At 36.9% G+C, this 27369-nt stretch overlaps 2 protein-coding genes across 2 annotated transcripts in view; one reads left to right on the forward strand and one right to left on the reverse strand.

The window, feature by feature from the left end:
• Window positions 1-17026, reverse strand: part of cobl (cordon-bleu WH2 repeat protein) — a 112056-nt gene extending 95030 nt beyond the window's left edge. Inside the window, 2 exon segments of the mRNA XM_042740501.1 lie at window positions 16155-16297; window positions 16650-17026. Of these exon segments, the coding sequence (XP_042596435.1) occupies window positions 16155-16192 (38 nt within the window). The 5' untranslated portion in view covers window positions 16193-16297; window positions 16650-17026.
• Window positions 17027-17386: 360 nt separating this feature from the next.
• Window positions 17387-20207, forward strand: LOC109059491 (C-C chemokine receptor type 5-like). The gene is made up of 3 exons (XM_019076682.2): window positions 17387-17439; window positions 17873-17924; window positions 18796-20207. The coding sequence occupies exons 2-3, from the start codon at window positions 17897-17899 to the stop codon at window positions 19833-19835; spliced, it is 1068 nt and encodes a 355-aa protein (XP_018932227.1). The 5' UTR covers window positions 17387-17439; window positions 17873-17896; the 3' UTR covers window positions 19836-20207.
• Window positions 20208-27369: the final 7162 nt, after the last annotated feature.

The following is a 27369-nucleotide window of genomic DNA, read 5'->3' on the forward strand; positions in this document are numbered from 1 at the left end:
ATATTGCACTTTGTCAACTGTATGAGGTTTAACAGCCATTTCACTGTCAATTGCTATTTAAATGTTGATGCGATCTGCTTTGCTTGCCTTTATGGCTTTAATGTTTACAATGATTATTTACACAGCAATTAGGAATAATGACCATGGAGCCATGAGGTCCCTTTGCATGCTGCTTGGCATCCTGTTCAGAGCACAATACCATTGTTTATTTGGCCAATGGTTTTAACACTCAGCTAACTGACTTTTCTGTGAGTTCAGTTTCAGACAAGAGTCTGTGAAATGTATTTAAAAAATGTAAATGATGAAAAGAGCTCTACTCTCATTGATAAAATACCAAAATGTACAATTTATCAGGTATGAAGGTCTCTGAGTTTAATGTAATTTACACTAATACTAGTGAGTTTTAAGGAGTGGGCTACATAATAATTAATTATCTTTCCTGTCCAAAAAATGCAACTGTGTACAGTATCAATGTTTATTCTGTTTTTTGTTTTTGTCTTCTGTTTCATCTGCCATACAGGTAATGATTCTCCTGTTGTCTCTGCTGGTAAAGCACATGAATAAATGTGTTCCACTGTCTAATTTCTTCTTGTAAGTGTACAGTATTAAAATTCAAATTTAATAAATAAATACAAAACAGAAAGTGGAAATTCAGAAATTTGTGGCCACCAAAATGTGGTCTGCTTATGCTTATGCTTTTTTTTTTTTTTTTTTTTTTTTTTTTTTTGGATTTGTGCAAATGTTTGGAATGCATTTAAATATTGTAAAATGTGTTAAAGCAGAGCTTTATTTAGACATGTTTATTATTAGCTGAAATCAATCAAACTACACTAAATATTTAAAGGGGTCAATGGATGCCCATTTTCCACAAGTTGATATTCTTTAGGGTCTTAATGAAAAGTCTGTAACATAGTTTGGTTAAAATTTCTCAATGGTAATGTAAAACAACACCGTTTTTACCCTTTCAAAAACAGCTCTGTCTACAGCATGCTGTTTTATTGCATTCTGCTTCAAATGCAAATGAGGTCTGCTGACCCCGCCCCTCCCTTCTGAGCGGCTCTCTGAGAGATGGTTAACTTTAGCCACATTCATCATAAATCTCGCTAACTAGCACATTATTGGGAAAGGTGATTTTCAAAGATTCATTAAAGAACCTTATACCCACTTTCTGTTGGTGAAGCTGTATCACAAATGATTTGTGTGAATATTGACACATTTAGGGAGATCGGGGGTGCATTCCCTTCAGAAACAAAGGTAATCCACTGCGTCTTCAGCTGTCGTGAGTAAATGACGACTGCTATGTTCATTATTACATCCAACAACAGATCACCTCAATCTGCTCCGGATCTAAGGTAAGATGCCAGTCCAGTCTGTGCTGAAACGCCACTGTCAATCATACTATCGTGGGATAAGAGGATGGGTGGAGAGCAGGAATAATTAGTTTGTTCCAAACACCCTGAGCCACTGACTGATTTAGGAACATGCCTCAGATACTTCACAGATCTTTAATTGCTGCTCTTTGACCTGTGAACCCACACCTTCTAATATATAGCCCAATTAGCACCTTTGGCACCACTAAATCTGTACTGTCCTGTAAAAATGAACTATACTGTAGATGCACTGTGGAATAAGTTTTATCTGTAGCAGTTTCTACAGTTACAGCGTATCACTAACTGTAAAGTTCAACACATATTTAAAGGGTTAGTTCACCCAAAAATTAAAATTAGCCCATAAATTACTCATCCTCAAGTCATCCTAGGTGTATATGACTTTCTACTTTCAGACGAATCCAGTCGGAGTTATATAAAAAAATTGTCTTTGATTTTTTAATCCAGGGGTGTTTAATTAGGCACCAATCCAAAATATGAAATACACTAAAACATCATAAATTAAATATAACAAAACATTTTTAAGCTGTTTCATGGCACTCAGCTGGTGTTGCATGCATCAGTCCAAAAGAAGTTAAATAAAAAGCGCCCATCCATTAAAAAAAAAATGTCTCACACGGCTTCAGGGGTGTGAACAAAGGTCTTCTGTAGCGAGTTGATGCGTTTTTGTAAGAAAAAAAAAAATATTCAAAATGTAATAATCACTTTAATGTAGACACCAGACGGGAGTGGCGCGATGCGATGCAGCAATAGACAATAGAACCCATTTTAATCAGTGATTCTGTTTACACTGGATCCGACTCAAATCCCCAATAGTAAACTGATGTTCCGCTCTATTTTGAGTCCAGTGTAGACAGCTTTAATCTGTTAACCCGCACCTGGACGCCGACGCACTGAACTCTCTTTGTTTGCAAGTGTCAATGTTTACGAATAGATTAAATGAAACAGGACAAAATTAATCTTAACAAACTATATATCATTATAAAGGTCTAAGCCTCAAGCACCGATGACAGATTGCTCTTTTTCAATGGAAAGCTTATAAAGAATGTATTTACTAAATTTGTGTAAGCAGTACACATCAAAACAGGATGAATCAAAACACAGTACATACTAGATTCGTCGTAATAACCAGTCATAAACACATCATCAGCTGTAAATCCTGGTTTAGTTAGAAAGGTAAGGGTCCACAGAACGACATCTCATATAGCATGTTTAGTCCAATGAAGCAATAACGTTGTAATATGATGATAATTCCTTTGTTTACGTTTTAGTTCTTCAGGGACAGTATTGTTTGTGTCTGTTATGGAATAACCCATGCTCAGAAAACTGCGTCTTGGTAGTAAAAAACAGCATGGTTTTGTAGCATACAGTGTCACAAACAGAATGAGACAATCCACAAAAAAAAAAGTCAAAGATAGGTGGAAGATTGTTTATTTGAATTCTGGCACTCTCGTGACGTCTCGTAATTTAGCGATCTGCTTTTGCACTTTTGCACTTTTCAATTTTTTTCAAGGCACTTCAGTGTCTATAAATTGTAATCTTTTTGAGCATTATCGACTTTGGATGATGAAAAGTAAAGCCCAAAGGGTCTTCTTTCCAAAGACACCAAAATTGTGTGTGTAACACACTGAAGTAAGGAACTGTTGCAATTTTAAGGTGATTTTGGCCACAGTTTAGACAATTGTAAATGTGGTCTCAGGGCAAAACCATGAGTCTCTGATCAGCATGTTCACAGTGGTGAATAAATGGTCTTTACAATGAATTTTAGCCTTCGCCAAAGTTGCTGTTTTTTCAACACCAACAGCCAACAGCAGTCACATTTGCAACCAAAAATATTAATTTGGGAGTGATCTTTTGCTGAGGTCTCCACTGGCAACTATATATATTTACATGTTATGACTTAAAGGGGTCATCGGATGCAAAATTCACTTTTGTTGTTGTTTGAACATAAATGTTTGTTGGAAGTGTGTGTAAACATCCACCCTATAATGATAAAAATCCACCCACTGGTTTTTTTAAAAACCCTATTTTAAAATCCCCTTTCTCATATCAGGCTGTTCTGAGATTCTGTCCTGTCAGAATGATGTAGTTCTGCACAGGTCCCTCCTATGATAGTTGATTGACAAGGCCATCTTAGACCTGCCCTGAGTGAGTTGTGAGCTGTCTGCCATTGTGTAGACTCTGGTGCAGGGAAGACAAGAATGTCTCCGATTAAGCGATTGAGGTGTTTTGTTGTCGAATGTTATAATGAACATAGCAGTCGTCATTTACTCCAGACATCTGAGCCACTGAAGACGATAACGATAAACTCAACTTTAATTTTAAACGCAAATCCCAAACCCCCAATCTGCCTAAATGCGTCTATGTTTGTGCGAATTATTCGTGATCGAGCTTCATCTACAGAAGAAGTGAGTATAAGGGTTTTTTTATGAATCTTTGCAAATCGCTTTTCCTAATATGTGCTAGTAAGCAAGTTTCGCGACTAAAGTAAACAGTACTTTTAATCACCCCACAGAAGAGAGGGGCATGGCCAGCAGAGCTCATTAGCATTTAAAGCAACATGGACTAGAATGACTTGCTAAAAACAGAGATCATTTTGACAGGGTAAAAAAGGGTGTTTTTTACACTACCATTGAGAAATTTTAACCAAAGTATGTTATAAACCTTTCATTAAGACCCTAAAGAATCGTATCAATTCATATCAAATGGGTATCTGATGACCCCCTTTAAAAATTTGCATGTAATGCCTTTTTTCCTGATTGTTTTCCGATCACATCTTTTGTTATGTTCACGTATTAAACTGAGACGATGTGCATCAAAATTTTAGTGGAAAAAAAAGAGTTTCAAACAGTCCTCATCTCTGCCGCACAGCAGTGTTGACGGCACATCTGCTAAAAGCAGCTCCAGTTGAGTAGCATGAGAGAGATCAAAATGATGGAGACATGCAAGTAAAAGTGCACAACTTGAACTAACTACAACAGGTAAATCTGTCAGCTGTGTGGATATTGGCAATATTGTTAACAAATCCTGTTTACAATCATTACTAATATGGCTTCTTCTTATCAAGATCTTAGTCTATATGCTGTGTAGGGCTGTGCGATTAATTGAAATCGTCATAAAATCACGATTTGAGCGTACGCAATTTCTAAATCGCTTTATAGCACGATTTTATAACCTGGATGCAGGGATGCAGTTTGAGCGAGAGGAGACACGTTTTAAGTAGGGATGCACCGAATGTTCGGCAACCGAAATTATTCGGCCGAAAATAGCCAAAAAACGCACTTTCGGTGTTCGGCCGAATAAGTAAAAAGGCAGAATAAATTTTGCCGAACAATGACGTTTTTAATGACGCAATCAAATAACCCGCGTAGAGTGAGAGGCGCGCGCTTTATGCAGCAAACATGTCAGCAGTGTGGAAGCACTTTAAAGTGTCAGAGAAAGAGGCAAAAACGGCCGTTTGCAGACATTGTTCTGCTGAATTGTCCAGAGGGGGTGCATCTGCAAAAACGTACAGCACTTCAAGTTTAATTTATCACTTAAAATCAAGACACCCCGAACATCATGCAGAGTACGAGAAAGACACGGCGGCGGCAGCGGCAACGGCAACAGCAGCAGCGAAAAGAAAAGTAGCTCCCAGTCCTAGGACACCCACTCCATCTGTGGCTGACTTCTTAGAAAAGGCAAAAAAGTTTGCCAATGACAGTGCCAAAGCTAAAGGTATTACTAAAAGGATAATGGAATTCATCGCATTGGATGATCAACCATTCTCTGTTGTAGAGGATGTTGGATTTCGCAGGCTTATAGACCATATTGAGCCCCGTTACACCATCCCTAGTAGACGGCATTTCTCAGACGTGTGCTTACCTGAGATGTATAACGTCGTTTCAACTAACGTCCATGAGCTTTTGGCTACAGATATTGCAGCCTTCAGCTTCACGACTGATATTTGGAGCTCGGATGTGAGCCCCACTAGTATGCTGAGTTTAACTGCGCAGTGGATCGACACAGATTTTAAGCTACAAAAGATTGTGCTTCACTCACAAGAGTTTAGAGGGTCCCATACAGCTGTAGCCATATCTGAGGCGTTCGCCAACATGTTTGACACTTGGCGTATCGACCAATCTAAAGTGCATGCGGTAATAAGTGACAACGCAAGAAATATGGCTAAAGCCATGGAAGATAGCAATCTGAAAGGCATACGGTGTATGGCACACACAATTCAACTGGCGGTCAACGAGGGATTGTTGAGTCAGCGCAGTATAGCAGATGTGATAGCGATAGGCAGGAAAATTGTTGGCCATTTTAAACATTCACCGCTTGCCTATGCGCGCCTACAATCTATCCAAGAACAGTTCGGAATGCCACAAAAACGTTTCCAACAAGATGTGAGCACAAGGTGGAACAGTACATATTATATGCTGGAAAGCCTTTTTGCGCAAAAGCGAGTCTTGGCTACATACATAGCAGATCATGACCTGCCCACGACATTCACCGCATACCAGTGGGTGTTAATCGAGAACGTTCTCTCTCTTCTCGCCCCCTTTGAGCAGATAACAAAAGAGATAAGCTCATCTGATGCATCTGTGGCAGACGTCATACCCTTACTTGCAGCACTAAAGCGTCTTTTAAACAAAGAGGCTGAAACAGACCACGGAGTAAAAACAGCTAAAAGTGCGCTCTTAGAAGCTGTCAGCTCACGATTTAGTCAGGCGGACTCAGAACCCCTGTACTGCATCGCGACTGTGCTTGATCCACGATATAAAGATCATTACTTGGATGTGGGGAAAAAAGATGCGCACACGAGAAATGATCCAGGCCGAGTTGGATTTGGGAAAGCCGCTAGGTGATGGAGACGGTCAGGTGATGCACAGCGCAGGAGATGAAAACAGCGCAGAGAGTAAACGGGCTCGTACTACAGATGAGCCGCGCACAGTCTCGCTGTCTGACATGTTCGATGAGATCATCCAAGAGAATAACCCATTTGCAAGACAGAGGACAAGCTCGACCGCTCAACAGTTAGATGGGTATCTCTCAGAAGTCCCCATCCCAGGAGCAATAACCCTCTCGAATTTTGGAGGACCAATCAAGGCCGCTTTCCCGACCTGGCGCAGATGGCACGCAGGTAGGCTACTTGTATGGGAAATTAATTTAAGATTTTATTTATATTTTGGATTATGGTAACACTTTATAAGTAGTTTCTATTTTTAACATTAACTAACAATGAAAAACCCTTTTTAAAAGCATTTATTAATCTTAATGTTAACATTTACTAATACAGTATTAAAATTAAGTATCACATTTGTAATTTTTGAATTAAAAAGTATCAAAAGTGGTAGGCCTATTTGTTAAAACTGTTAATGCACTTATACTAAAATGAAATAAATATTTTTTATTATCTTACATTAACGAAGATAAATAAATACCATAACAAATGTATTGCTCATTGTTAGTTCATGCAATAATGTTAACAAACATTGTAAAGTGTTACTACCTATATTTTATATTATGTATTTTGTGAAAATTTAACTATTTTCAGTGTAGTAAAATAGTAGGCCTACACTGGGTTTCAACCATTTCATTATGTTGAAGACATTGATCGTTTTGAAATGAGCAACTGTCAGAAAACTGCAATAAAATGTTCAACTATTCTGCAGGTACTTGTCTGCTCCATGCACAAGCACCGACAGTGAGAGACTGTTTAGTGCTGCATCTCATGTCATCGATGAGAAGAGGAACCGACTTTCATCTGAGAAAGCAGATAAGCTACTTTTCATAAAGAAGAACCTGCCACTTTTCCTGAAGAAGTAGGCTAACTAGGCTTATGTCTAGGACACTTATTCATTTGTTGTGGGTTCATCCACATTTTTTGCACTATTCAATGCACATTTGTTGTTGTAGACATACAGAGTTACATTCTTTCAGCAGTCAGTTATAGGCCTAACATAGGCTATTCAAGAAGGGGGGCTTCAAAAATGGCCGATTTTTTTTTTTTTACTAATTTATTTATTTTAAGTTATATTGTGCTTTGTTTGTATAATATTTGCTGGAATGTTCAAAAATGTTCAGTGTTAAATAAATATTTTGAAATTGTATTTTTGTTATTTGATTTATTTATCTGAAAAGCAACACAAAATAGTAAAAAGCAAATTTTTACTATTTAATTATTGTAATGGTGAAAAAATTGGCAAAATAAATGGAAAAAATGCGAAACACCGCGTTCGGTATTCGGCCTTCGGCCTTCGGCCAAGCATTTCATTATTATTCGGCTTCGGCCAAGAATTTCATTTCGGTGAATCCCTAGTTTTAAGTGTGTGCACTCTCTCTGGGCAAGAGCAGTGTGTATCTGAGCATGCACGTCTGGTTTTGTGATAGAGCAAAGGAAATCTGCGTGCAAGCAGAGAGGTTCACGCTCACGCATTATTTTAATGTTAATCTGTTAATGCGTGAACTTCATATTATTTGAAGCGCACTTGCCATCCAGTAATCGCAAAAAGATTTGTGCTTTGTTACTTTTTAGTAAAAGTATCAGCCAAATTCATAACAAAATTCAAAAAATAAATGCTGTATTATTATACCCATTATATCCCATTATATCTTTCTCTTTACTACTATAGTACATAATAAACATGAATTAACATCAAAAGGTAGGTTATTTTATAAGAGAGCCTACAGTACAACTTACTGAAATGTTTCATGTAAAAGTTCATTCAGTGTTTCAAACTGCGGAAAAGCATGTAAACACTGCAACGTAATAATACATTTACCCCAGAATAACCTTCGGTGTCCATAAGCTCATCAGTCAGCTAGAAAAATAACTATAAAGAGGAGCATTTCGCTATATTTATGCACTAATGCATATTAATATTTTTACTTAACCTGTTGTCTACATGATACAACTCTTTCTATAAAATTACATTTTACTAATGAAGAAAAACAGACTAAATGTGTGAAAGACATATTACAACATTTATAGGATGCATTGAGGAGGAGCCCAAACTACACTCAGTGGCCAAATGATTCTTATGGTCCATGATATTGGTACAGATTCAATGTAATGAACAATTCTTTGTGACGGTATATTTCAAGTTGGAAAAGACATTTAGTTCCAACTTTAAGTGAACCTTAGTTCCCTTTGAAATGTTGATAAAGTCAAGAAAAGATGATACATAAACACATGACAGTATGATTGAAATGTTAAAATGTAAAAAATAAATAAATAATTTTTATAATAGCAAAAAAAAAAAAAAAAAAAAACATTTATACTGTGGCACCTAAAAAAATAATCTGCCACCTACTTTTCTTTCTTATAGTAGCCAATGGCTCCTTACTTTATTTTTTTTTTTTTTTTTTTGTCTGGAGCCCTGATACAGTGTTTTGAATCAGCTTTTTTGGGCAATTAGATAACTTTGAGACAAACTCTCTGGTAGACGTGTAGCTTCCACTATAAAGGCTGTTGAATTGTGTGCTGAATAGATCTCCTAAAACACCGCCTGACAGCACGCTCCCAAAATAGCTGTGGCATTGCATGCTATTACACAAGAACGATGAAGTCCGAAGAAGACATAAACACTACTATATCCCATTCTCATCAGGGTTAAACTCTTCAGTGAGTCTGAATCACTTGCCATATCCATATAAAATTACACTGGTCTTCCAGTGTGACCAGACATGGTCTTCAATCTACTGTAAAAGTGAAGGATTTAGTGTGAGTGAAGGATTAGTTCACACGAACAAATATGAAGTTGGTCATGCTCCTCACATTTGGAACAACACTAACAGACCACAAAGTTGTGCTTGTGCCATGAACATTGTTATATTTGTTGAGCTGATTTTATTAAGGGAGAGACCATGTGCTGCTACCACATACAGTATACAAAGCTTGTCTCTCATCTTTCAACATATGAGACATGCTCATTTGTGAGCTTTGTGAAGCATTTTTACCTAGTATATTCAAAAGAATAAGTGTAAGTGTTGAAAAGAGTGTTAAAAGCAATATAATTTCTAAACAAAAACTGAAACATCACTTTTCAGAAAATTAGACACTGGAGTTATGGTTCATATGCAGGGTGTGTCTACGAGCTCCAGTGAGGATTGTGGTGGGTGTGAACAGGGAGAAGGGTGTAGAGATGCAGTGGTTAGTCCAGCTGATGGACAGGATTATCTGTTGTGAGCTCTATTTTAAGCACCAGAGACAGGGAGGTTGACATACGAAAGCAGAAATATGAGCCGCGGTGCACTCAAGTGAAAAAATGAGGTTATACCCATGGTGTCAATGGAAGTACTCTGGACTATGGGTTCAACAATGATTGTTCAGATCTCATAGAATTTAATCTTGCATAGCCAGACTTTTCATTACTGGCATAAGGTTGTTGGCACGCAGCATATTTTTGTGGCCAAGAATCGCCTACTTAGACAGAAAGAGACTGTCTTACCAACATGCAAAGCGACCAACCACAATTAGTTTTATTTTTACATCATTTAGGGTGGAGCTAATCTGACATTGATGACACAAAAATCACAGTCTCCAAATGGTTGTACACAGACTTCAAAATTGTTTAGGAACACTTGTGCTATACTGTGTGTATATGTATGTGTGTGTGTGTGTGTGTGTGTGTGTGTGTGTGTATTTTTTTCTGGAAACTGGCTACTTCAACTTCACTACATTTGAAAGACAAATCGTAATATCGTATAGTATTGTATCAAGTTTTCCAAGTGAAAGTCATTATAAGTAGCAGTTTTTCCAGTGTGTGCATTTTCAGATTCACTGAACCCTTTTTTCTGCGAAAATCCAGCCTGCGACCTGCCAGGACCTTCCGGTGGTCTTACAGTATTTCAAAGCCTGCAGTTTTCCGCCTAGCTTTTAATCAATATTTGGTTGATTTTTTTTACACAAATCTGGCAACCTCTGGACCTTCCCCGCCAAACTAATGTAAATGTCTGCACTACTGCACAGCTAAAAGTGCTCTAAAAATGCAAATACTATAATAAAAGATGAAAAAGGCACATATTTATAGTGTGGTGTGATCATCTGTGTGTTCACCACATTGATTTTAAAGAGAAAACTTAACTTACGTAGGCCGAGCGCTACGATCAAAGATTATAGAACATAAATGATTGGCATACGGTAAATAAAAATTTCCTATCCCTTGATCTACATGACAATGAAAATGTATATTTTTTATTCTGTGTGAACTCGCATGTGTATGTGTTATCTTATTAAATTAACCATATGTTTACTATAGTAACTAGTTTAACTGTGGTATTTGCGGTAAAATCACAGTATCCACAAATTTACTATTCTCTCACTATAGTAACCATAATTATGCTATTTGTAGTAAAACTACAGTAACCACAAATTTAACAGTTTTATTATAGTAACTACAGGTGCTGGTCATATAATTAGAATATCATCAAAAAGTTGATTTCACTAATTCCATTCAAAAAGTGAAACTTATATATGATATTCATCATTACACATAGACTGATATATTTCAAATGGTTATTTCTTTTAATTTTGATGATTATAACTGACAACTAAGGAAAAACCCAAATTCAGTATCTCAGAAAATTAGAATATTGTGAAAAGGTTTAATATTGAAGACACCTGGTGCCACAATCTAATCAGCTAATTAACTCAAAAACACCTGCAAAGGCCTTTAAATGGTCTCTCAGTCTAGTTCTGTAGGCTACACAATCATGGGGAAGACTGCTGACTTGACAGTTATCCAAAAGACGACCACTGACACCTTGCACAAGGGAAGCAAGACACAAAAGGTCATTGCAAAAAAGGCTGGCTGTTCACAGAGCTCTGTGTCCAAGCACATTAATAGAGAGGCGAAGGGAAGGAAAAGATGTGGTAGAAAAAAGTCTACAAGCAATAGGGATAACTCCACCCTGGAGTGGATTGTGAAACAAAACCCATTCAAAAATGTGGGGGAGATTCACAAATAGTGGACTGCAGCTGGAGTCAGTGCTTTAAGAACCACTACACACAGACGTATGCAAGACATGGGTTTCAGCTGTGGCATTACTTGTGTCAAGCCACTCTTGAATAACAGACAGTGTCAGAAACGCCTCGCCTGGGCTAAAGACAAAAAGGACTGGACTGCTGCTGAGTGGTCCAAAGTTATGTTCTCTGATTAAAGTAAATTTTGTATTTCCTTTGGAAATTAGGGTCCCAGAGTCTGGAGGAAGAGAAGAGAGGCACACAATCCACATTGCTTGAGGTCCAGTGTAAAGTTTCCACAGTCAGTGATGGTTTGGGGTGCCATGTCATCTGCTGGTGTTGGTCCACTGTGTTTTCTGAGGTCCAAGGTCAACGCAGCCATATGCCAGGAAGTTTTAGAGCACTTCATGCTTCCTGCTGCTGACCAATTTTATAGAGATGCAGATTTTATTTTCCAACAGGACTTGGCACCAAAGCTACCAGTACCTGGTTTAAGGACCATGGTATCCCTGTTCTTAATTGACCAGCAAACCCGCCTGACTTTAACCCCATAGAAAATCTATGGAGTATTGTGAAGAGGAAGATGCGATATGCCAGACCCAAGAATGCAAAAGAGCTGAAGGACATTATCAGAGCAACCTGGGCTCTCATAACACCTGAGCAGTGCCACAGACTAATCGACTCCATGCCACGCTGCATTGCTGCAGTAATTCAGGCAAAAGGAGCCCCAACTAAGTATTGAGTGCTGTACATGCTCATACTTGTCATGTTCATAATTTTCTGTTGGCCAAGATTTATAAAAATCCTTTCTTTGTATTGGTCTTAAGTAATATTCTAATTTTCTGAGATACTGAATTTGGGATTTTCCTTAGTTGTCAGCTATAATCATCAAAATTAAAAGAATAAACATTTGAAATGTATCCGTCTGTGTGTAATGAATGAATATAATATACAAGTTTCACTTTTTGAATCAAATTAAAGAAATAAACCAACTACTCCAAAAATATCTTGGTCATGTCATAAGTTTCAATGTTAAATATATATATATATATATATATATATATATATATATATATATATATATATATATATACACATGGCCAGATGACAAATAAGGGTGAAACAGCATTTTTTAAAACAAAGTTCTAAATTGCGTGAGACTTTGAATTTGTAAAGGTCAAATACTGTTGTTTTTTAAACTGTTAGAGGTTAGCAGATTTTTTTTTTCTCATTATGTAATTTATTAAGCTTTTCTCACAGCTCCAGGCAAAATATGTCCTGCGGTGTGACATGACATTACTATAAAACTCAAATATTGAAATATTATTAATTTCAAATACAAATCAGGTATGTTTTAAGTTTAACAAGTATTCTTAAAGAATGATCATTAAAATTCTGCATATATATTTTTTTCACAGCTGTTTTTCGATTATAGTCTTTGCTTGTGCCATCTTTTACCATTCCCTCCACTGGAAATATTGTGTAAAATGAGAAAAAATATTTGAAAATGTTTATTATTTTTTATATATATCAACACTGCGTCACCGACTATAGTTGGTCCCATTACCACCGTGGTGGTAAAAATCTGCCACCGTCACAGCTCTAGTCATTAGAGAAATATGCTTAGCTTAACATTTAACTCAACAAATTTATCTTATTTGATAAAGTTTTTGTCCTTCGTTTGACCTTCATGGCTGAATATACAAAACTCCAAACAGAGATAAGTGCAAGGACTGCCTGAATGGAATTTAAAAGTCCCTAACTAAATGTGTCTTGACTTCAAATTATGTGTTTTGTTGTACTGTGTGCACATTGTACTCTGATGTGTTGTGTATATTAGTGGAAAACAATTAATTGTAGTGTGAGATCCAGCAGGAGTAAGAATTCCTAATAGAGCAAGAAAACAATTAGTGGCTAATTAAGAGTGAGACACCCACATGCAAAAGGAAAATGAATGCATGGGGGAAAATCCTGAGACCTGTTCAGAGCTTCACCTATGACTATAAAGGAAATTTAAAGGGTTAGTTCACCCAAAAATTTACATTCTGTCATTAATTACCAACCCTCATGTCAATCCAAACCCCTAAGAGCTTTGTTCATCTTTGGAAAACAAATTAAGATATTTTTGATGAACTTCGAGAGCTTTCTATTCTGACCCATAGACAGCAACACAAAACTACCACGTTCAAGCTCCGTTTGAATAGTTGTGGCAGATTGTAGACTCGGAAGTAAACACCTACTGCTATGATTGGTTAACACTTGTGTATGTTTGACAGCCTATGTCCTTCACAGATGGACGATGCTGTGCTTTAGGTTAAAACCGCATAAATAATCATATTTACACTGAATCGTTCCCTATCCCCTATATAGTGCACTACGTGCCATTCACCATACAGAAAATACTAATTCTGTGAACAAGTGACCAATTACAGTAGCAGCTACAGCATCTATTTACGTATGGTGTAGGGGGTGGGACGCTTCAGATTCTAGAGAGCATTTGATTGGACATAAAGTTTGATAAGAAGCTGAAGTACAAGGTGATGTCATCAAAATCATTGATCCATATTGGAAGTGAGAGACCATAAGTTTTGAATGCTTATATCTTATAAATGTGAATTTTGTCATTGTTTTGGAACACACTACCTTATAGATAACCTTAAGGTGATATTTATACTAAAAGCCAAAAAACTTCGATTTTGATTTAATGGGGACTTTAATTTTTCATCTACTAACAAAGTGTTCCAATACAAGGGATCTTGTGCATGAGCTAACACTTAAACTCACTTCATAAACAGATATCAGGATTCCTACCCATTTTTGTAGACAAAATTCTGATATTAGAATAGAACTACATGTTGTCTAGGTAGCAAAATATCTATGGTAACATCGTAAACTCTAAAATGACTTTACAGTTCAAATATCAGTGTTATAATACGATAAACATCACATTTCTGCCTAATATGATTATGTATGTTATATATAATTGGTCTGCATTTTCAATCAATCTGTCTGCTTTTTTTGTTCAAATTCATTGCATAATATCAAAACTGTGACCAAGAATGTAACAAAAGTTACTTCTTTCTGAATCTCACTGGATACTCATAAACATTTTGAGAAGATAGTGGTGGGAATGCTGAACAACTGTTCAAGCTTTAAATAACCACAATCGTCCACTGCTTTAGCTATGTAATGGGGTCTGATTACATAAAAGGAAAGGGGGGCTATGGGTAAGAGCCACAAAGCAGACTGTTGTGTTGTCAGAGAGGGGACACTGGATAACATTTAAATGGCTTGCTAAGATACGTTACCATCGCCAGAAGTTTCTGTTTCTGTGAGAATACAATTCCAGTGGAGAGGAATTTGTCACACCTGCGTTTACTTCTCATGAGGACTGACTTGAATACCAAATACACAAAGTCAATTTAAGGTACTTAATTTGGAGGTAGAAAAGCTCAGCAAACATGCCATTCAATAAAATGGAATAATGAGCTATTGAGTCAAGAGCGGAGGTGACAAAAGGTGTGAGAGGTGGAATACAAAAACAGATGAACAGACAGTTATTTGTTTTCATTTCCTAGTTACTCTTCTCTCATGTAGCTGCTAGAACATAGCTTTTATCCAAACACGTCAAATGCCATTTCAACTTCTTTTGTTACAGACTCTTAGATCTGTTATTGTAAATAAGACCAAATTTCAGAATTTGGAATGTTAATCTATGCAAGTCATTTAATTGTGTATTATTCAGATTTTCTCATTCCACTACAGAATATCCTGATGTTCCAGTTACCTTCACTAACTTAAAGGGATACTCCACCCAAAATTGACATTTTTTTCATTAATCACTTACCCCCATGTCGTTCCAAACCCGTAAAAGCTTTGTTCATCTTCGGAACACAATTTAAGATATTTTGGATGAAAACCGGGAGGCTTGAGACTGTCCCATAGACTGCCAAGTAAAATACACGGTCAAGGTCCAGAAAAGTATGAAAAGCATCGTCAGAATAGTCCATCTGCCATCAGTGGATCAACCGTAACGTTATGAAATGTATCCGTATAAGTTATGAAATAGTGTAGCACCATTTTTGCGAATCTGAGCAGTACACAGGCAGCGTACTCTCTTCTATGTCTGCCGCGCTGCGCTGATGAGCTGTTTTCTTTTAAACCAAAACGTAAATATACATAGAAAATGTATCCTTGTGGCGCAGATGACACAGAAGAGCATACGCCACCTGCGTACTGCTCAGATTCGCCAAAATGGCACTACGCTGATTTGGAGAGACACAGAGGAGAGGAATTGTTGAATAAAGTCGTTATTTTTGTTTTCTTTGTGTACAAAAAGTATTCTCGTCGCTTCATAATGTTATGGTTGAATCACTGATGGCAGATGGAGTATTCTGACGATGATTTTCATACTTTTCTGGACCTTGACCGTGTACTTTACTTGGCAGTCTATGGGACAGTCACAAGTCCCCCGGTTTTCATCCGAAATATCTTAAATTGTGTTCCGAAGATGAACAAAACTTTTATGGGTTTGGAACGACATGAGGGTAAGTGATTAATGACAAAATTTTCATTTTCGGGTGGAGTATCCCTTTAAAAGAGTTCAACAAGTGATTGGTGTGTCACACATGGTGATCAAGATAGCTTGAAAAAAATTTATGCACACTAGAACACACCATCATCTCTCAATAGATAGATAGATAGATAGATAGATAGATAGATAGATAGATAGATAGATAACTTAGATTAGAAGCAGTTATAACACTCAAATCCATCAAACATGAACATTTAGTAAGGGCTCTGTATCAAATTACACTCACCCTACAGGAGGTCTGATCTTAGCGTCTCCCAAATTCATCTGTCATAAACCAAATCCGCTTTCTATCAACGCAATTTACTCGTAACGTTATTTCCAGGGGTGGACATTGGAATTCGGATTCACACTTATTCATACAAGTGTCACCTTTAAAGAAAGAGCAGGAAAATATATTTAAGTTAAACAGAACAAGGTAAAGAAGAACTTCTCTAACGTTACACAAAACACAGCTGACCAGCACCAAGGTGTCACGGTCAAGTATTCAGAACGACTTCACCATTTACCGTGCTCCTAGATGTTAAGCGTTTTATGTACGCAATTCTGTTCTTAAATATGGAAAAACAAATAAAAGCATTCAAACGTTTCACTTGTCACAAAAGAGACTACGAACATATGCAGTATAATCAACGCAACTATTACCATAAAAAGGTTCCGAGTCAAAGTAAAAATAATATCGTCACGGAAATAGCACCAAAATATAAAGCAATGAAATACTTACTGTACGTGGATTCGGCTTCATAGACAGACAACAGCAGGGGCGGCACAGGAGTTCACAACCCTATTCTAATCCGTCCACCAGGCAGCGCCGTTCCCGCGGCTTCTCGAGCGCGCGCTCAACGGCAGCCTGAGCCAGGAATTCTGTGCGCGAGAACGCGCCCGAGAGAACGAGCCGCTGGAAGCGAGTGAGCTTTTCAGTAAACAGCACTGATAAAGCGAGACTGTCAATAAATGACTCTCTCCACCTAAAGTCGTTTATCTAAAGAACAGTTACCATTAGCGTAACTGTCAAGACGTACATTTTATGTAATCATCAGGAGAATTATTATAATATCAATATGGAACTGCTATGATAACACAAGCTTTTACCATGGTAACCGTGAACTTGCAACAAAAAAATCTGTCCCTTAACATTCTAATAGTGTTTACTCCCAGCGTCCCTAGCGTTTATTATTCTTTTGCGGTCTGCCTGATTGGCTCGCCCGCCGTTAATAAGCCCCGCCCCTGTTTATTTAAGCAGGATCCTCGGAACCGTTGGTGAGAGTCTTTGTCAGCTCATGAATAAATAGCCTACTGTTACACGACAGAAGTGTCAATGTATATGTAGGACGCATTACAGTTTTCTATTTATTCATAAAGAACTTTGACAAATATTATATAACAAATTGTCTGCTAATACAAACATTACTGAACGATATGAACAATCAAATACAACTGTTTTCTCAGAAAGACAGATGGGTAAATTCTGCTGCACCTTAACCCTAAGAGGGCCTTGGAACACTTTTTAGCAGGTGAACATTTGTAAAAGTTAAAAGACAGTTGAAGTACTGGGAATGTGTATATTTACATAGAAAATAAGCTACATAAAAGCTTATTTAAGTTTCAAATTTACATATACAAATTGTTCTCTGTTAATGCTTATTTTAATCAAATTAAATTTAAATGTGTAAATCTATATGTGTCTGTGTGTATGCATATTTATGTATTGCAATTACAGCTGTGGGCCAATGCCCCTTTTTCTTAAATGAAATGTCCCTACTAATTTCTCAGTTTAAAAAGGCTTATGTGAATTCCAAATTTATTGATTTAATGATACAGACAGCAGTTTGAACTTTTTTAATGGCATTAAAGTGAGTTTAGGACCCGCCTCTGGGAGGTTCAGGAAATAGCACCTCCTATGTTTGTTAAGCTTTTTGACTGACAGGATCACAAAAAAATTCACAGATTCAGCTGTCATAACCAAGAGAGATGACAGAGGACTCAGAACCTGCGCCTGGTAGGTTACTAAACAGCCTATTTAATGTAATTATGCTATATTTAAAAGTCGTTCCTACTTAATAATATACTTATAGGACATTGGAATTTGTTTTAATTGTTTTTGTTACAACAATTATTAGAATTTTAAATAATAATTTGTTAAAAAGCAAACTTTTTTTAAATAGATAAATCGAAAACCTGCATTATTATAATTTGATTTTATTGTAAAAGTTCACCCAAAAGTGAAACGTCAATTCTGTCATTTACTTCCCCTCAAATTGTTCCAAACCTGTCTTAGTTTCTTTCTTCTGTTCAGCACAAAAGAATATATTTTGAAGAATTTCAACCATCTACTGTTTGGTTTCCAACATTCTTCAAAATATCTTATTTTGTTTTCAACATTAGAAAAAAACAGACAGGTTTTTGATGGTGAGAAAATTATGACAGAATTTTATTTGTGTGTGTGTGTGTGTGTGTGTGTGTGTGTGTGTGTGTGTGTGTGTGTGTGTGTGTGTGTGTGTGTGTGTGTGTGTGTGTGTGTGTGTGTGTGTGTGTGTGTGTGTGTGTGAACTATCCTTTTAAACATGAAAGAAGTCATAATTGTGAACGTTTTAACATCTCAAAGTCGTCAGTTTCCATGTGAAGAAAACCATGCCTAGTCTGACCAGTAGATGTCAGGAGAGCACAAACTAAAATTCAAGTTCCTACTTGGGGTGTCATTTTGTCTACTTTCAAACCTAAAGAAACCATTGTTGTTAAGATTTCATAATACACTATAAACATATTATACATTATATATTATATATATTATATATATTATAAATAGACCTATTGTATATAATATAACCTAACAATGTGTTATTTGTCTGCCCTCCAACCTACAACAACAGGCTATGACGATTACTACAATTTAGATGGTGCTGCAAATGCTGGATCACCATGCAACAATGGCAACGCAAAGGCCTTCAGCGAGGTTTTCCTTCCCACCCTGTATAGCATTGTTTTCATTCTTGGTTTCATCGGAAATGGCCTGGTAGTGTGGGTCCTGATCAGATATCGTCATAAATCCAACATGACAGATGTGTGCCTCCTCAACCTAGCCCTATCTGACCTACTCTTTCTTGTGTCACTCCCTTTTTGGGCTCATAGTACCATGAACGAGTGGATTTTTGGCAAATTCATGTGTCATATCATAACAGGTCTCTTCATGTTGGGTCTGTATGGTAGCATCTTCTTCATGGTCCTTATGACACTGGATCGCTATGTTGTCATCGTCCATGCCCATAGTATATTTTCCAGAAATCGGTCTATAAAAATGGGTTTGGCTCTGGCCTCATTTGTATGGATTTTCAGTTTGTTTCCATCCCTCCCAAATATTATTTTTGCCAAAGAGAAAATGGAGAAAAACAAAACATCATGCGAAACTGATTTTCCTGAAGGTACAGCCTGGATGTCATTTACTTACCTTAATATGAACTTCCTGAGCTTGATTTTCCCTCTGATTATTATGGGCTTTTGCTATTCCCGGATCATCCCTACTCTGCTAAGCATAAGATCACAAAAAAGGCACAAAGTCATTAGACTCATCCTGGCTGTGGTGGCAGTTTATTTCCTCTTCTGGACTCCATATAACGTTGTCATGTTTCTTATGTTCCTGCAGAAGCAAGGGTACTTGTTTTCTTGTGAGTTGCATACTGGTTTAAGCCTTGCCATGCAATGGGTGGAAACAATCGCCTTAAGCCACTGTTGCCTTAACCCTATCATCTATGCCTTTGCCGGACAGAAGTTCAGAAGAGCAGTCCTTAAAGTCCTAAAAGAGCAGTTTCCATTGTGCTTCAGCCAGTGCACCACTTTGTCTCAACAGTTATCTGAACGCAGAAGTTCAGTCTTCAGCAAATCTGGTGAATATTCCTCCACGCAGATTGCATAGAGAAAACTTATTCCCTCAGTTATGTTCTCTCTGAGTAGCTTACAATTTTTTTTTTTTTTTTTTTACTATCCCTAAGTTCCCCTGTTTAATGAATGTATATTGTGTTCTTGAAAGTTGTCTTTGTTCTGTTTTTATTTTTTTATTATTATTTTTTTTTTTTACAATTTTGTTTACAATAATATATGTTAAGTAGGAGAATGCAGAAGTTAAAGCTGTTGCAAATTTGCTCCTCTTTGTGCATGTATATTGCTCATGTTAACATTGTTAATTGGCTCAAATTTTCAAATGAGACTTTTTGACATCTTTCTTAAAGAAATGCATTTAGCCTATATTTTGAATGTTGCTTTTAAGATTTTTTTTAATGTTAAGCATCATTTAATAAAATATTTGATGGATTAAAATTCATTGTCCTGGTGGTATGCATTTAAACTAATATACAGGACACACATTCATTCTTATATGACCTCAAAACTACTCTGTCTAACTGGTAGGCTGTCACAAAGAGGAAGAAGTCTGACGCATAGCTGTAAACCACATCTGCGTAAATACTTATCTACCTGGGAAAAACACATGGAGCTAAAGTTTCAAGCATGTTCATGACCATTTCTTTAATAATACTATTCTGAGAGACTTTGCTTTATAAAGTCACTTTCTGTGTGTTTGCCTCAACAAACTTCCATTTTCATACAGTATGTTTCATCAAAAGAAAGTGTTTGAGGTTAATCATTCATTTTAGACAATGGAAATTGGGTTGCACTGTCACTTTGTCATGCTGACAAGGGAAAAATATCGTGGGAAACCACTTTGAGGGGACTTGATTATTGTGGCAAGGTGCATTACAGGCTTTGTTTTCAATCCTGAGAGTTGCTGCTTGATTGTACCGAATCGGATGAGAAGTTTCTTCTGCTGCTGGATGAGTGTAGATCAGTTTGTAAGATCAACAGCAAGATGATGTTCCAACACCCTCTATCTATGACAGCATGTGCTTTACCTCCAAGAAAACGGCAGTGAAGTACAATAAGATTACTCAAAATGTAATTAAAAAAAGATACTTAATATGGTATATAAATGACAACATCATATGCACATGTACACATAAGAATAGCACTTCTGCACTCTTATGTCTTACCTTATTTTAACTCATTAGCAGATGTGGCCATTTTTAATTTGACTATGCAAGGCCTCCAGAGTTATTTTAGCTGTACAATAACAATCTGCTATGCTGCTGGATAATAATTGGTATATATTGATATTTATTTATTTATTGTAATTGGGAGTAAATATTTGCATAAATAGTTTTATTGTTACTGCATTATTCTTTTACCAATAGCAACTAATGAATCAGAAGTCTTGCAAATTCACAAGAAATATCTTACTCCCCTGTTGAAAAATTAAGTGGATAGGCTAGTAAGAAAATTTAGTGCACTTCATTATATATATGTATATATACACACAAACACACACACACAGTGGTGTGAAATTTTTTTGGCCCCTTCGTTTTTTTTTTTTTTTTTTTTTTTTTTTGCTTATTTATCACACTTGAATGATTCAGATCGTCAAACTAATTTTTATATTATACAATGATAACCCAAGTTAATACAAAATGCAGTTTTGAAATTATTTAATTTATTAAGTGAAAAAATCTGTCCAAACCTGTCTGGCACTACGTAAAAAAAAAAGTAATTGCCCCCTAAATCTATTAACTGGTTGTGCCATCCTTTGCAGCAACAACTGCAATCAAGCATTTGCGATTACTGGCACTGAGTCTTTCACATTGCTGTGGAGGAATTTTTGCCCACTCTTCTTTGCAGATTTGTTTTAATTCAGCCACATGGGAGGGTTTTAGAGCATGAATGGACTGTTTAAAGGGATACTCCACCCCAAAATGAAAATCTAATGACAATCACTTACCCCCATGTCGTTCCAAACACGTAAAAGCTCAGTTCGTCTTTGGAACACAATTTAAGATATTTTGGATGAAAACCGGGAGGCCTGTGACTGTCCCGTAGACATAACAGTGTCAAGGTCCATAAAAGGTATGTAAGTCGTCATCTGGATTTAAGTCAGGACTTTGACTTGGCCACTCCAAAACCTTAAATTTGTTTTTCGTAAGCCTTTCGGAGGTAGACTTGCTGGTGTGTTTGGGATCATTGTCCTGCTGCATAACCCAAGTGCACTTGAGCTTGAGGTCACAAACTGACAGCTGGACATTCTCCTTCATGATTTTCTGACAGAGTGCAGAATTTATGGTTCCATCAATTATGGCAAGTCGTCCAGGTCCTGAAGCCCCAAACCATCACATTACCACCACCATGTTTTTTTTTTTTTTTTTTTAACTTTTTTTTTTATATTAACAAAATAACATCCATTCAAACAAACAAACAAGGAAGGGGGAGCAACAGACATATTATCAATAATTTACAATCTGAAAGAGAGAGGGAAAAAAATTATATGGTCATTCCTTTATATATTCCAAAATGTTGGAAGAAAAACATTGCCATGCATCAGTGGTACTAGGTTTATCCTTGTTAATTCATGCTGTTGTACATTCACAGGTTACTATCTTAAGGAGGCAATGAATCCAGAATGTTTTTGCACACATGTGCTGAGTAAACCAGTTTTGTATTATTGTCTTCTTTGCAGCTGTAAAACCAGCAAACAACATTCTCTTTTTTAATGAGACTTATTAGTTAGAATCGTCATTGAGAAGACATAAACCTGGATTAGACGTGTAATCAATCTGTAGTAAAAAGGACAAAACAGAATTCACATGAGTTCATAGGTTGACAACAATTGGACATTCCCAAAACATGTGAAGAAAAGTACCTGATGAGACCATGTTACAAATATGACAGTTATGGCTCAATTGCAGTTTCATTTTAAACCTCTTGTAAGGAGGTTTAAAATGGATAAGACGATGAGCCAAGTTTTTAGAAGTTAAGATTAGATTAGACCACACCCTCTCCTAGTCGACTGATAAATCAAAATCTGTTAATTCACAATTCCATATATCTTTAATAGAAAGAGACTTTGCAGTGTGATCATTAAGTTTACTATATATTAAAGAAACAGTTGGCTGACCAGAGGATGGTGCGATCCAATCCCAAATTGGATGAGAGGAAATGGGGGATGCCCAGGGAACTCCACAGGCCTTGAGAGCAGAACGTAACTGAAAAAAGACCAAATATAATGATGCTGGTAAACAAAACTTTCTTAATTCTTGAAGCGAGCAGAGTCCTTGTTTATCATATAAGTCACTGGAAGTGTTTATGCCCAATGTAGCCCAAGAGGGCTGGACAATTGGCTGATTTCCACATAAAAAATTAAAGTTGTGCCATAAGGGTGTGTTGTTACAAAATTTGAAAGGTCCTCCCATCAGACGTTCCACCCTTTTCCAGATCCTTACAGAATTGTCCACAACCGGGCCAAATTTATATCATTTTTATTTCCTATGCCAGCAAATAGAATATCTTGGAGCCTTGTGGTTTAACCTTGTCAGCTTCAATAACTCTCCGTGAAACTTTAGACTGAGGATTGACCTAAGTATGAAGAGCCTTAAGTTGGAATGACCAATAATATAATTCAAAATTTGGTACAGCCAATCCTCCTGGATGTATAGGACGCTGCAATGTGACAAGTTTTATTCTGGGTCGTTTACCACAGAAAAAACATAGAAAAAAGAAAATTAAGCCTAGGTAACAAATTCATTTTGATGGTGTAGATCTTGCCTTGAAGAGAGACTTTAAGATTATTCCATCTTTGAGCAACTCTTGATCTTGACTAACATATTATTAAAAGTGTTCCAATTTTATGAATGTCTTTATATATGGTAATACCCAAATAGATGAAATAATCTTTAATAGGAATGAATAAGGGGATAGGAGAGTTAACTTTAACATTGTTAATTGGCATTAAAGCAGATTTGGTCTAAAGTGGTCAAATGCCTTAATTATATCGGTAATTGACATATCAAAATTATCTAAATATCATTAAATCAATAATCATTACTGCCACCTATCTCTCAAATAAACCATTGACACTCTATCTACAATCTCAGTTAGGAGTCTCCACTTAAGAGAGAGGTGACGGTAATGCACTTATAAGTCTGCGATCCGCCATAAAGCAAGAAGAAGAAGAAGATGCCTCACACGCCTGCTGTGGTGAATGCGTGTTCACAAGAGTTCTAACAGTTCAGACATTGCGTGAATCAAAGGTAAAACACGATATAAATACTGTTCAGTTTCTTGTACAGACTGATCATTTTGTGTCTTTACACATCAATGTATCGTCACGAGCCGCAGGGTTTCATTTGGTTTTGTCTGTGCATGTTTTTTTTTTACTCTCATAGATTTTGTTACCATTGCCATGCATGAAATGACTGATAGACTGCAACAGTTGAATTTAAAAATCATGATTTGTGTTCTACTGAAGAAACAAAGTCACCTACATCTTGGATGCCCTGGGAGTAAGCAGATAAGCATCAAATTTTCATTTTTGGGTGAACTTTCCCTTTAATTGAGGCAAGTGAGGCCTGCAGTTCTTTAGATGTTGTTCTGGGTTCTTTTATGACCTCCTTGATGAGTTATCGTTGCTTTTGGAGTAATTTTGGTAGGCCGACCACTCCTGGGAAGGTTCACCAATGTTCCAAGTTTTCTCTATTTGTGGATAATGGCTCTGACTGTGGTTTGCTGGCGTCCCAAAGCCTTAGAAATGGCTTTATAACCCTTTATAACTATTTTGGTTCTCATCTGTTCTTGAATTTCTTTAGATCATGGCATGATGTGTTGCTCTTTAACCTGTTAGCCAGCACCTCCCATTATGGGACTCACAGCTGAAAGTGCCCTACCTAACTTAAAATTGTAACAGTTCCTTACTTCAGTGTGTTACACACATAATTTTGGTGTCTTTGGAGAGAAGACCCTTTGGGCTGTAATTTTTTTCAACCAGAGTTGATAATGCTCAAAAATATTACAAGTTATAGACACTAAAGTGCCTTGAAAATTTTTTTACCACACTGATTTTTTTATTTTTATTTGATATAAAAATACATGAAATCAGTCCTGGAGCAATCAGGTAATGGGTTGAAAGTCAAATGTCTCATTAGTTTGTCTAGTCCAAGCTCTCCCCCCCACCCCCACAAATCTGAAAAATATTTACCAACTGTATTGAAGGGTTTTACAAACTATTTTAGTCATTAAACATACCACTGCATATTTTTTTCAATTATAAAACACTAGACAGAAACTTAGACATCATATAAGTGATTTATGTGAGCACTAGAAAAATAGAATAAGTATTGTCAATAAAAATAAGAAAAATGATTTTTAAAAAAAATCAAAAAGATTTAACTTTGTATGCCAATTACAGAACATCCTGATGTAAGGGAAACAGGTCAATTTAGCTCAAAGGGAATCATTTAAGATTTTAAAGGGAATTTGAACAGATCACGGCTGATCATTGAAACGGCCAGCGATTCACTGAATGAGCCGTATAACATCAAATCTGCGCTGGATATTAATATCCAAAGTATAGTGAAAACACTATTAATTAGCACAGTAACAAGATCGGCAGTTTAAGACATTAACTTGTGAGCACAAAACACAAGATACTTCTCTTTTCAATATGAATAAGGCTTTATTAGATAAATCTAAGACATATAAACTAATCTAACACATAAGCACACGCACTCACACATTCACACAAGTTGCAGGAAGATAGAAAGTTAGGAAAGAATGAGTTTAAGAGGATGAGAATGTGAAATCCCAAGTTTACAGCAATACGTGAAATCACATAGACATGAACAACCATTAATCACTTAATTAACCCTCGCACTGAGTTCCTCAATGAGGTTAAAATTATATTAGATAACACCAGTACAGATGTGAGTTTGGAGGTTACTTGCGTTGCCTGTTTAACGGGGTTCCCTTTGTTGTCGCTGAAAAGGGGGTTTCCCGAAGTTGCTGATTGGCTGGAAGTTCAGTAGTCGTTGAAGTGACGTCTTGGGAAGCCCGTGGTTGGGCGTTGGCTGAAGATGCTGAGTTGTGGGCTGGTTGAAGTTGAATGGGCACTCGAGGTCAGACTCGGAGACACGGCGTTACAAAACTTAACTCAGAACACGAAACTCTCACACGGAAAAGAAAAGAAGTAAAGTTTGACGAGACTAGGTGGTGTTTCTTCTCATCGTGGCTAAGTAGCAGCAGGCGTGCAGGCCGAAGCACGCTGGAACGGCGCTCGAAGAACGCTAAAAGTGATGACAAAGCATGACTAAAAGCTAAAGCTAAAAGCAAAAGCTAAAAGCAGGCTAAAAGCCGGCATGACTGATAGCAAAAGCTAAACGAAAGCTCAAAGCTAAAAGCATGACTAAAAGCTTAAACTACAAGCAAAGCTAAAAGCAAAATTTGATGGTGTGCTAAGTATTTAAACTGGCCTTTTGGCCACACCTCAAATGTTGTCTTGACCAATTAGATATTGTCTTTTCTCGGTGTGTTGCGATGTTTGTCCCACCCATTCATAAATCATATGTTATCTTATCAAGCACGAGGTCCGAATTTTCCCGCTCTTGCAGGGTATAATTTGGACATGATTCCTATAACAAGAATATGATACATTTGACAAATAACTGATGGTCAGAAAACTTTTCAAGCAAGAAGATTCGAACACACACATACTAAACATGAATATGATCCCTTAAGCTATTCAAGAGTTATTTAAAAAGACATACACAATAAGTGATTAGAAACATTATAATCAAATGTGTGGGTTCATGTATGATATGGAGTTGAGCAATGGACTGATATCCATTTAGAAGTCTTTTTTGAGTTCATTTTGGTGCATATATGCTTTGGAAGGCATTCTCTGTGCCATTCTGGGGAGTAAGGATACGTCCTGTGAAGACCAGAGGGGGTTAACAGGTCTCCTTAGGAATTTCAGTCTGGTTCTGCTAGGTGGGGGGAAGTCAATCCAACGATCTTGTTTACTCTCATGGCTTTACATGTGAGGGTCAGACTGTCCATCTCTTTGATTACTTGCCCCAAATAAGACAATCTCTTCTTCAAATTGAAATTGTCAATAATTGTTCTAATGGTGTTAATGTTGAAAGCTGTTCTGTGAAAGAGTTGGTTGGTTATCAGACTGTGGTGCTAGGAGTTGATTTACAGCCTCCTGTTGCCTTTCCGAGGAATTTGGCTTCTCTTGTTTCAACCATGCTCACGATCGAATCTTTAATTTGTCTGGTTCAGGCCTCATACGCTACACTGAGATTGCTAGAAATGCAGCATTTACAATGAATTACAATGAAAATATGTGCTGTGCTGATGGCCAGTTATAGAGATGGTAATCATATAAATGCGCCATAAAGGTAATAAATCACACGCTATTCATATAGATGGCGTTCACATTGATAGCCGTGATTACACAGTAATAGCGAGCTGATTTACACTCAAACAGATGGTAATCATGCAGATACAGGCACATTCAGCATAAAACACACTCAAGCATATATATAAACATGTTGAAAAATAAAAAATAAAGAAAA

This window comes from Cyprinus carpio, chromosome B16, assembly GCF_018340385.1.
Source record: "Cyprinus carpio isolate SPL01 chromosome B16, ASM1834038v1, whole genome shotgun sequence".
Taxonomy (NCBI): domain Eukaryota; kingdom Metazoa; phylum Chordata; class Actinopteri; order Cypriniformes; family Cyprinidae; genus Cyprinus; species Cyprinus carpio.